Source organism: Electrophorus electricus, chromosome 1 (genome assembly GCF_041902795.1).
Source record: "Electrophorus electricus isolate QZ-2024a chromosome 1, ASM4190279v1, whole genome shotgun sequence".
NCBI lineage: Eukaryota > Metazoa > Chordata > Actinopteri > Gymnotiformes > Gymnotidae > Electrophorus > Electrophorus electricus.
In genome coordinates this window covers 16,107,661-16,120,692 of record NC_137497.1, presented here as the reverse complement: position 1 = coordinate 16,120,692, position 13,032 = coordinate 16,107,661, and the positions used below count along the sequence as shown (strand labels likewise).

General features: G+C 40.3%; 1 protein-coding gene across 1 annotated transcript in view; it reads left to right on the top strand.

Moving 5' to 3' along the window:
- LOC113568824 (uncharacterized) overlaps positions 1 to 12,829 on the top strand; it is a 48,650-nt gene extending 35,821 nt beyond the window's left edge. Inside the window, exons 12-15 of the mRNA XM_081722098.1 lie at positions 292 to 462; positions 7,776 to 7,949; positions 11,229 to 11,275; positions 11,353 to 12,829. Coding sequence (XP_081578224.1) covers positions 292 to 462; positions 7,776 to 7,949; positions 11,229 to 11,275; positions 11,353 to 11,879 — 919 coding nt within the window. The 3' untranslated portion in view covers positions 11,880 to 12,829. The remainder of the gene's footprint in view (positions 1 to 291; positions 463 to 7,775; positions 7,950 to 11,228; positions 11,276 to 11,352) is intronic.
- The last annotated feature ends 203 nt before the right edge of the window (positions 12,830 to 13,032 follow it).

Here is a 13,032-nt window from a genome sequence, read left to right as displayed (position 1 = left end):
TCTGATTATGGTAACTGCCATTCATTGACTTATGAACCAACCATCCATTATTTGGTCACCTGTCTTAGGTTGCTAATGAATGTTATTTGTCATGTCTTTGTCCATTTTGTCTTTGATGAAGACACAGTAATGTTGAAATGTTGCTGTGTTTGTAAAATTAAAAGGCTGAAAATGTATCAGTGTGTTCCAGACCTTTCAAGCTCTTCTTTACATTTCTATTAGCAGTTCAGATCTTTTAATTCATCATCCTCTGACTGAACTACATTATTTACTGTATTTACTCTTTTACAGACTATCTGGCTGTGGTCTCAATGAAGAGTCTTGCAAATCTCTCACATCAGTTCTACAAACAGAAAACTCACTGAGAGAGCTGGAGATAAATAATAATGACCTGCAGAATTCAGGAGTGGAGCAGCTCTGTGCTGGACTGAAGAATTCACACTGTAAACTGGAGATTCTCAGGTGAGTTTCTCTGACTATTTTTGAATGTAAATAAAGAGTCATTTTAAAAAGGTCAGTGTCAACTCCCTTATAGTACAGTATTAAACAAACATTGCCAGGCAAGGCAATGCAAGGAAATTTACACTTTTTATTATATTATAAAGTTCTCTTCTTTAAATATTTCTAAATATAATTTTCTATTGAAACCTCACTGCATTTCATTAAATGACCACACTGGGGAGACAAAGAGTTACATTTGTGATGCATGAACAGATATTCAAGCCTAAAAGAGAAATTTAACATTGTAAAGAGGAGATACAGATGAGTCCTTGTCCACATGTACAGGTGTATTTATTAAAATGCTGCTTCAACTAGGCGCTTTGGCATTTTGTCCACAAGCTGCACTTTTGGTCACCTGAGAGCAGAAATTTTGCAAAATGTCTTACAGGATGAATATATTCAGAAATTCCGACAGCTGTGTTGTAAAGTGAAGTGTTCTAATCTAAGATTTTCACTGAGTGACTTTATGTAGTTTATGTATGGAAACACTGTAAACATCAGTCATTCTAATCTCTCTGCAAATAAAAGCCCTTAAAATCTTAATTAAAACATTTAAAGCTGAACCATTGAGGTTCTTGACACATTACTGGACACTTTTACAATCACACACGATTCCCTTGCGTTTATGGTTGGGAGACCCTGTTCTCATTATGACTTACACCATGTGTTCAACACATGTTGAGATGAGCTGAACTGACAGCCGTGCTGGAGGAAAGAACACAACAAGTTAATATTCATTCAATAGAACTGAAAAGTTTATTGGTTATTCCTTAAGATAAACCTGTGATCTCTCTCCACGGGTGTTTTTATGAAACATGTAGCCGGCTAATTTTAGTAACCTTAAGCTTGCCAAGTTACAGTATATTGTTGGTTACTACACCTAGATACCTCACGCTAACATCATATTAGCTTGTTGGCTGCTAATTTTTTCATCAAGCCAGAGACATCAAACAGAAATAGAACAGTGATGGTAGAAGACATGGAGTCAGCAGAGAGAGAAACTAATCAGACAGCTGACAGTAAACTCAGGACATCTGAACACAGTAGTGAGGAACAATGTTCAGCACTGGACGAGCGAACCTGTGGACTTAATTACAAGAGAGAAAGAAAGACACACAAGACACAGTAATCAGTAATCAGGAGATTAGGAGAAGTAGAATTATAACCAAATGTAGCAATATAACTACACGTAGAAATATAACCACACACAGAATTATAACCACTTGTAGAATTATAACCACACACAGAATTTTTGGAATCTTGAAATACAACCTTTTTCGAGGGGATGAATCAAAGAATGGAAGATACTTGTAAGTGATATAAAATATTAAGTGCTGGACAGAAATGAAACCTTTAAACATATTTATGTTTATGTAACCCACACCCAGTAAATCACTGGTGATGATTCATTCAAATTGTAATCTTATGGGTTAATTAATGATTTCCTGCCTGACCTCATGTGAATGTCATAATCTGATAAGGAATTAAACAGTATGTAGTTTATTACACACTATAATAGTGGTTTTACCACTGTATTAACTTGTGTACCCTGAAATTCCACTGTGCTGTAAGGCCATTTTAGTGTTTCACCACAAGATGTTCACTGGTCCCATCTGTCCCCCCAGTAAATATGTTCTTCAAGCCTCAACTGGACATTTGGTGCTAAAATTATTTCCCAGCCAGTAAATCAGACCTCACACTGTTTAGTTCAGGACCAATATGATTACTGTTTATACACAGTAAACCAGAGCTCACACTGTTTACTTCAGGACCAATAATAACTACTGTTTATACACAGTAAATCAGACCTCACACTGTTTAGTTCAGGGCCAATATGACTACTGTTTATACACAGTAAACCAGACCTCACACTGTTTAGTTCACGGCCAATATGACTACTGTATATACACAGTAAACCAGACCTCACACTGTTTAGTTCACGGCCAATATGACTACTGTTTATACACAGTAAACCAGACCTCACACTGTTTAGTTCACGGCCAATATGACTACTGTATATACACAGTAAACCAGACCTCACACTGTTTAGTTCACGGCCAATATGACTACTGTATATACACAGTAAACCAGACCTCACACTGTTTAGTTCACGGCCAATATGACTACTGTATATACACAGTAAACCAGACCTCACACTGTTTAGTTCACGGCCAATATGACTACTGTTTATACACAGTAAACCAGACCTCACACTGTTTAGTTCACGGCCAATATGACTACTGTTTATACACAGTAAACCAGACCTCACACTGTTTAGTTCACGGCCAATATGACTACTGTATATACACAGTAAACCAGACCTCACACTGTTTAGTTCACGGCCAATATGACTACTGTATATACACAGTAAACCAGACCTCACACTGTTTAGTTCACGGCCAATATGACTACTGTATATACACAGTAAACCAGACCTCACACTGTTTAGTTCAGGGCCAATATGACTACTGTTTGAAATCTTATTTATTACACAAATTGACAAGTATGTTTCATTTACTGTTTATAATGCTTCACCTCGATTGAAACGTGTGTGTGTGTGTGAGGGAGAGACAGAACTATTATTTGTGTGTGTGTGTGTGTGTGTGTGTGTGTGTGTGTGTGTGTGTGTGTGTGTGAGAGAGAGAGAGGGAGAGAACTTTTATCTGTGTGTGTGCGTGAGAGCGAGAGAACTATTATTTGTATGTGTGTGTGTGAGAGAGAGAGAGAGAAACACAACTATTATCTGTGTGTGTGTGTTTGTGTGTATGAGAGAGAAATAGAGAGAGACAGAGAGAGAGACAGATCTATTATTTGTAAGTGTGAGACAGAACTATTATCTGTGAGTTTGTGTGTGTGTGTGAAATAGAGAGAAGAGAGAGACAGACAGATCTATTTGTGTGTGTGAGAGAGGCAGAACTATTATCTGTGTGTGACCCCCACTGATGGAATGTGCTCCTCACTGGACCCCTTGCTGTGCTCCTTGTCTTTGTGCTTCCTCCATACAGGAGAACAAACACTGACCACAGAAAATACTTAAAACCACAAGATGTCTGGAGGGCTCAGAAGTTCAGAAACAAGAGTGAAGGTGTTTTGCAGGGAAAAGATATAAAATACAAATAGTGGGAGAGTCAAGGCACTGTTCTGTTAAAAAAAAAAAAAAAAGGAAAAAATGTATAAAATTCTTATTTAATGCATTGTTCATAGCAACACTCTAATACAATGGTTATGCAACAGTTTTAATATGTTACACATTAATGTGTCCAAGCTACATCCCACACAATATAGTAACATGGCTGTCTTTAGGGTTCACAAATTATGAAGAAAATCATCAGTTTTATCTTACAGTGTTTGGAGTGTTGGAGGCAGCCATCTTCAGTTGCTGGTTATTTCAGCCGCAGATGATTAGAGAGAGATACCAACCTTTATACATCTGTTATGTACCAGTGTAGCGGGAGAGACCACAACAGACACTTTATTCTGAGCACAAACCACTATTACTAAAAAGTAATAGAGATCTACAAACATGCCATCTGTCTCTATGTGGAGTATAAACCAGAATAAAAACCAAACCCAACACATGCTCCACCCCAACCCTGTCTTCATTAAACATAAACCAGAAGAGGGAAAAGAAAATACAGTAGTAGATGTAACAAGTTCAAATCCACTGAGTGAATGTACAGTAATCTTCTACACCGACGATATTTTATGTTGATACACACAGCCACACAATAGACTACACTACCCAACACTGGCACAAATGACCTCGGGGAGTTGTACTAGGACAGATCCAACTCTGGAAACTGAAGGTACAAATCTGTGTTCTATTAGCATGCCTGTGTTCAGTCTGTCTATTAAATCTAATCAGGCTGCAGTTATGGAGTGTTTGTAGTTTCACTGTAACTGTAGTGTGGTAGCAGCAGGGTGTGTTTGGGTGTGTGTAGGGCACCAGAATGGTCAGAAACAGTGTAACACCATTATATGTAGTGAAGATAATGTTCATAATATTTTTCTCAACTAAAACTGGGAGCACACAAAACAGCAGAAAACAGTTTAGTCTAGAAATACAGTAATAACCTTGTGATTGTTGCCCTTGTGTTTTTAGGTCTAAGTTGACGTATTAAAAAATGTCAAAAGGTACAATAAAAACACTCCACACATTTTTTAAATTGTACCATTTGAAAAAAAAATAAAGGTAGTAATAACATGAATATCCAAGAAGTACTTGTGTCCAGCAACAGGAATGAGTGACAAGTTTCTCAATTTGAGTGACAGTAATTTTATCCAATCATATATGTGGTAGGACGGCCGGGGCGGTAGAATATTGAATGACGTCATTACAGTGGCCAATAGCATCAGAGGAGCTGTTTTAACTTACTGAGGTGAAGAGAACTGTAGTGGATCATGAAAATGACAGAAAATCTCAAACTGGAATTGGAGGATATTTGCTACTATGGTGATTTCCAAGAGAAAAGAAAAATACCAGAAAGGGACAGACAAAAAGTAAAAGTAGATGGACTAAGACAGACAGACAAAGCCTGTGTGAGTTTTTCACTGAATCTCTGATCGTCATTCATGGCTAACAGCTAACTAGGTAATGTTAGCAAAGAAAGTCTAGCTATGTTGATTTGTTTAGTTGTTTACTGTTCAGCACAGATATCTGACCAGCTAACAGTCTCAATCAATTTGACCAAACCGTCAATAAGCAAGATTGGACTTCTTGTCTTTGCAACAATCAAGTTACAGTCTTTAGGAGAAATGCGGTTGGATCTTCACGTAGTTGCGAGCAGGAGGGAGGAGGGTGAGGGTGTGACGGGAGATTTGACGCGGATGTGATTTATAACATCTGGTGTTCATGAAGTACAGCTGTGTATTAATCAGTCATGTCCCCTACATCAGTTTAAACACATTTAAAGCTTGTAGCTAGGTTACAGGTGGTTACTAGGTTACAGGTGGTAACTAGGTTACAACCGCGATCACGCTATCGCGCTTTAGCAATTCACAGTCAAGTCATTCGCGCTTTAAATTTAATGCGCCTATATGCGTGATTTTACGGTATTTCGCTGCTCAGCGCAATCTAACTCTTCCTAAGCAAAGAAACAGACTTGCGTATTTTTAAGAGCTTAGATGGACATGCACGTTTACTACATTTAAAAGTACAAAATACAGTTTACTTGATTGAACTAGTTTAATTGCATAATTAGATTAAATACAATTGGTAATATATTTACACAGCTTAATAAGCATTGTGGAAAATGCTTTTTTCTACATAATGTTTCTCAGAAGGTTATTATAGCTCTTGACTGCCAGCTGAAACAGAGGTTATCACTAGTGAAATGTAGCAAATGTGCAGGGCAGGAGAACTCCAGGGCTGAAATATTCCACTGCCAATTGAATGGTGGCCCTTGGCCATCACCAGATCATTAATAAATCTATATTGAAGTTTTACATATTTTTCTGAATTTTAACAAAATGCAAAAACAGTTCCACTACCACATGTGAGTAGGACCCCTTGACTATTAGCAGAGTAAGTTTGGACACTCACTGTACAATGTCTTCATAAATCCATATTAAAGTCAAACTACCTTTAGGCAAAATAATGCACTCATTTTATATAGACTGAATTTGCAGAGTATCAGCAGAGTAAGTTTGGACAGATTTCACTCTACTATTTTTCATAAACTCCTATTAAAATAATAATACCTTTGGGTGAATTCATGTACTCATTTCATTCAGGTTAATTTTGGATATCTATTTCTCAGAAATGTCCCATAAAGCCAAGACAGTTCCATGACCACATAAGAGTACATTTATATTTACTTTTACAGCATTTGGCAGATGCTTTTATCCAGAGCAACTTAGAAAAGTGCTTTGTCATTTCCTCATAGAACAGATCCTAGCCAGTAAAGTAGGTTAGAGTGCAAGATACCAATGAACTAGAATACTGTTGAAATACAGGGGTCAATGCTAATGTCTAGAAGTACAAAATACATTTAAGCTCTATAACAGACAATCAGTGCAATAAACAATAAGTACTAGAGTTAGTCAACACAGGAGCAGTCAACAGAGTAATAAACAAGTACTAGAGTTAGTCAACATAGGAGCAGTCAGAGTAGTAAACAATAAGTACTAGAGTTAGTCAACATAGGAGCAGTCAACATCAGTAATAAACAAGTACTAGAGTTAGTCAACATAGGAGCAGTCAACATCAGAGTAATAAACAACACCCTACAATAAGTACTAGAGTTTCAGTTAGTCAACATAGGAGCAGGATCAGTGGTCATTTAAATATTCCACAAACAGATGGATCTTCAGTCTGTGTTTGAAGACTGCAAGGGACTCTGCTGTCCAGACAGCACGCGGAAGTTTAATAATCCCATATTAAAGTCATACTACCATTAGGGGAATTCATGTACTCATTTACAATATGCTGATTTTGGATATCTATTTCTCAGAGATATTCCCATAATGACAAAATAATTCCACTATACTATATACTATGGAGTATGTTGTGATATCTGTTGTATCTACTGTAGGGTATATTGTAATATTGTATCTACTGTAGAGTACATTGTGATATCTGTTGTATTTACTGTAGGGTATATTGTAATATTTGTATCTACTGTAGGGTACATTGTAATATTTGTTCTATCTACTGTAGAGTATATTGTAATGTCTGTTGTATCTACTGTAGGGTATATTGTGATATCTGTTGTATCTACTGTAGGGTATATTGTAATGTCTGTTGTATCTTCTTGCGGTCTAGCTATCTGTAATCTTGAGGAAAACACTTGTGAAAATCTGGCATCAGCGTTGCAACTTCCAAAAAAAAGTATGCATCGCTTAGGATTCTTAGACTTTATCTCTGAGTCACAGGTCCAGAAATGTGACAGTGTTATTACTCCTGTTATCACAGCCAGATGTAGAATTCTGCCAAGGTTTTACTGGCATCATCTCATACAGTCTGACATGTAACAGTCTTGTAAGACCACTGAAATCACACAGTGTAAGGTCAGTTTTAGGGTTCTTCTGATGTAGGTTAATAGTGCACTAGAGTTCTGAAAGGCTGAATAAAAATAAGAGCTAAAATAAACACAGACAGCAGCGATCTGGAGAAGAGTGAATAAAGCCGTCTGCCATGGAGGACGCCATCTTGGAGATGAGAGTGGAGGAACCTCCAACTACAGTTACCAGCCTCTCTAGCTGCCCCATGCAGGCTGGTCTGGAAGTGCATCTCACTCTCTGTCTCTCTCTACCTGTTTCCCTCCTTTCTGCAGACTGTCTGGTTGTTTGGTCACAGAGGAAGGCTGTTCTTCTCTGGCTTCAGCTCTGAGGTCAAACCCCTCCCACCTGAAAGAACTGGACCTGACGTACAACCACCCAGGAGAGTCAGGAGTGAAGCTGCTCTCTGTTAGACTGGAGGATCCCCACTGCAGACTGGACACGCTCAGGTATGGAACGTTAGTGTGTGCATGCGTATGTGGGTTTGTTTGTGTGTGCTTATGTGTATGTGTGTGTGTGCGCGTGTGTGTTTCTGTGTGTGTTTATGAAAGAGTGAGAATGAGAAAATACTGAAAACTGAGTCTTCCATTCCTGAGTAGTGCAGTTCCCATATCATACTGTGGTGGCTGGTGAGTTCACTCTCCATCATTCTCCTGTAGGAACGATTGAGTTTTAGTTGACATGCTACATTTCCTCAGCCTCCTCAGAAAGTACAGATGCTGTTCTGTCAGGAGTTTATAAACTCTGTTCCATTTTTTGAGGTTAGTTGTAATTCATTTAAGAACCACAGGGTGTCAGTAGCAGCGAGTCAGTTCATGTGTGTAGCGATCGTAGAGTGAGAGAATACAACTCCCAAGAGTTCTAGTTATTGTAGTTATTATAGATATTGTAGTTATTATAGCCGTGCTAATGCAGTTGTCTGCGTACATATCATACCTTTTGAAAACATTGTGGTTGTGTGTAGTTTATTGTATTGTTATTTGTAATCACAGATTATTATTTGGTGGATAATGTTATTCTCTGTGAAGTTTGCTGCATTGTGTTTTGTGTATATCGGTACTTGTTGGGGCTGGCTTGTTGTTGATTTGTCTTTCATGTGATTCAGTTTCACATTTCCTCCTGTTGTCAATAAAACTGTGAACAAGAGCTGAACATTTTCAGAGTTCTGATGTCAGGAGAGTGTTAACCTGCAGGTCATGCTGTGTATCGTACATAAACATAGGACACTGCAGATACTGTTGGGATTTCTTTATGATGTGAGGTGTGTTGTAGGTCCAGGTGAGGTCCGCACTGGTGTGGGGTGTGTTGTAGGTCCAGGTGAGGTCCTCAATGATGTGTTGTGTGTGTTGTAGGTCCAGGTGAGGTCCTCAATGATGCGTTGTGTGTGTTGTATTTCCAGGTGAGGTCCTCACTGATGTAGGGTGTGTGTTGTAGGTCCACGTGATGTCCTCACTGATGTGAACTCCAGGAAGGTGAAGGAGTCCACCTCCATCTCTCCTGTCTGTAGTCGTGTGTGCTGCTGCTTCTCCTTCCTCCTTGGGTCAACAATCATCTTCTTGGTCTTGTCTGCATTCAGGGAGCGATTGTCGTCATGACACCATGTCACCATGTCTGTCACCTCCCTCCTGTATGCTGTCTCATCCAGTGACCAGTCAAACCAGTTTGATGATGCTGGTGTTATACTGGGCGGCCACACCGTCCTGGGGGGTCCCAGTGTTCAGTCCTTGTGCTGGATGTACATTGCCAGTTCTGACTGACTGATTCTGTCTGTTAGAAAGTTCAGCCCCATTTACAGAAGGAGGGTGTGAGTCCAGTGGTGAGTGTTTCAGTCAGTTTGGTTGGGGTGACTGTTGACTGCTGAGCTGTAATCAGTGAACAGCACTGGAACATAACTGTCCATGTCCTCCAGATGTGTGAGAGACGTGTGGATGTCAGTGCTGACAGTGTCCTCAGTGCACTGAGAGAGGGAGAGAGAGAGAGAGACAGAACAATTGTGTGTGAGAGAGAACGACAGAACTATTATCTGTGTGTGAGAGAGAGAGAGAGAGAGAGACAGAACTATTATCTGTGTGAGAGAGAAAGAGACAGAACAATTATCTGTGTGTGAGACCGAGAGAGACAGAAGTATTATCTGTGTGTGTGTGTGTGTGTGTGTGTGTGTGTGTGAGAGAGAGAGCGACAGAACTATTATCTGTGCAAGTGAGAGAGAGAGAGAGACAGAACTATTATCTGTGAGAGAGAGAGAGACAGAACTATTATCTGTGTGAGAGAGAGAGACAGAACTATTATCTGTGTGAGAGAGAGAGACAGAACTATTATCTGTGTGAGAGAGAGAGACAGAACTATTATCTCTGTGTGGGACAGAGAGAGAGAGAGTGTGACAACTGTTGTGTGTGAGAGAGAGAGAGAGAACTATTCTGTGTGTGAGACAGAGAGAGACAAATATTATCTGTGCGAGTGAGAGAGAGACAGAACTATTATCTGTGTGAGAGAGAGAGAGAGACAGAACTATTATCTGTGAGACCGAGAGAGAGAGAGAGAGAGACTATTATCTGTATGTGAGAGAGAGAGAGAGAGAACTATTATCTGTGTGTGTGTGTGTGAGAGAGAGATAGCGAGAGAGAGAGAGAACTGTTATCTGTGTGAGACAGAGAGAGCGACAGAACTATTATCTGTGTGTGAGAGAGAGAGAAAGAACTATTCTGTGTGAGACAGAGAGAGAGAAACAGAACTATTCTGTGTGTGAGAGAGAGAGAGACAGAACTATTATCTGTGTGTGAGAGAGAGAGACAGAACTATTATCTGTGTGAGAGAGAGAGAGACAGAACTATTACCTGTGTGTGAGACAGAACTAATAACTGTGTGCAAGAGAGAAAGAGCGACAGAACTATTATCTGTGTTAGACAGAGACAGAACTATTATCTGTGCATGAGAGAGAGAGACAGAACTATTATCTGTGTAAGACAGAGAGAGAGAACTGATAACTGTGTGTGAGAGAGACAGAACTATTATCTGTGTGAGAGAGAATAGACAGAGAGAGACAGAACCATTATCTATGTCAGAGACAAAACTATTATCTGTTTGTGTGTGAGAGAGAGAGAAACAGAACTATTATCTGTGTGAGAGAGAAACAAATATTATCTGTGCGAGTGAGAGAGAGACAGAACTATTATCTGTGTGTGAGAGAGAGAGAGAGAGAGAGAGAAACAGAACTATTATCTGTGTGAGAGAGAGAAAAATATTATCTGTGTGAGAGAGAAAATTATTATCTGTGTGAGAGAGAGAAACAAATATCTGTGCGAGTGAGAGAGAGAACTATTATCTGTGAGACTGAGAGAGAGAGACAATTATTATCTGTATGTGAGAGAGAGAGAGAGAGAACCATTATGTGTGTGTGTGTGTGTGTGTGTGAGTGAGAGATAGCGAGAGAGAGAGAGAGAGAGAGACAACTGTTATCTGTGTGAGACAGAGAGAGCGACAGAACTATTATCTGTATGAGAGAGAGAGAACTATTATCTGTGTGTGAGAGAGAGAGAAACAGAACTATTCTGTGTGAGAGAGAGAAAGAGAGATAGAACTGTGTGAGACCGAGAGAGAGAGACAGAAATATTATCCGTGTGAAAAAGAGAGAGAGACATAACTATTATTTGTGCGAGTGAGAGAAATAGTGACAGAATTATCTGTGTGTGTGAGAGAGAACTATTATCTGTGTGTGTGTGTTTCTTTAGGGTGGAGTACGCAGGGGAGATCAGAATCAAACCAGGACTAAGAAAATGTAAGAAGTAAATGTGTACACACACGCATGCACACAGTATTTGTGATCTCTCCTCTAATGTGTCTTCTTGTGTGCAGATGCGTGTGATCTCACACTGGACCCAAACACAGCACACACACGTCTCTCTCTGTCTGAGGGGAACAGAAAGGTGACGTGTGTGGAGGAGCAGCAGTCGTATCCTGATCATCCAGAGAGATTTGATTACTGGTATCAGGTTGTCTGTAGAGAGAGTCTGACTGGACGCTGTTACTGGGAGGTTGAGTGGAGTGGGGGAGGGGCTGGTATATCAGTGACATATAAAGGAATCAGGAGGAAAGGACGCAGTTATGACTGTTGGTTTGGATGTAATATAAAGTCCTGGAAGCTGAGCTGCTCTGATAACCGATACACTGTCTGGCACAATAATAAGAGAACTGCCATCTCTGCCCCCTCCAGCTCCAACAGAGTAGGAGTGTATCTGGACTGGCCCGCCGGCACTCTGTCCTTCTACAGCGTCTCCTCTCACACACACACCCTCACGCACTTACACACACTCCACTCCACATTCACTGAGCCCCTCTATGCAGCGTTTTGGGTTTATTATAACTCCTCAGTGTGTGTGTGAGAGCTAGAATAGCCTCCTGTGTCCTGGAGGAACACTTGAGTCTGCAGGGAAACACAACTGGTGAACATCATAATACATACATGCCTGCTGAGTATAAAATACACACACAGACACTATACCCTTGTGTCACCCACACACCCACACACCCACACACCCACACACCCACACACACACACACACCCACACACCCACACACCCACACACACTACACCTGTATCTCTCACACACATACACACCTCTCTCTCACACACACTACACTTCTCTCACATATACACGCTACACACCTCTGTCATACACTATACCTCTCACTCACACAGTACATCTCTCTGTAACACACACATAATACACTTCTTTCACACAAACACATACACAATCCACCTCTCCCTCTCACACGCACACTGTCTTTCACACACAAACATGCACTCTACACGTCTCTCACACACACACACAATATACCTGTCTCTCTCTCTCACACACACACACACAACCTCTTTCTCTCTCACACTCTTACACACAGTAGAGCTCTCTGTCACACACACACACTACAAGTCTCTTACGCAAATGTATACACACACACACACACACCTCTCTCTCATACACACTAAACTTCTCTCACACATACACGGTACACATCTTTCTCTGTCTCTTACACACACTACACCTGTCTGTCATACACACACACAAACACACCTCTCACACACAAATGCACAGTACATCTCTCTCTCACACACATTTTATGTCTTTCACACACAAACTACACTTGTCTCACACACACACAGCCTCTCTCACACACATAATATACCTGTGTCTCTCTCTCTCTCTCTCTCTCACACACACAAACAAACAGTACATCTCTGTCACACACACACACACACACACACACACACACACACACACACACACACACACACACACACACACACACACACACACACACACACACACACACACACACACACACACACACACACACACACACACACAAAATACACCTGTATCTTTCTCTTGCACACATACACACACACCTCTCACACACACTCTTACACACACACACTACACTTCTTTCTCACACATACATGCTGCACATCTTTCTCTGTCTCTTCCACACACTACACCTGTCTCTCTGCCATACACACACACATGAACACACACA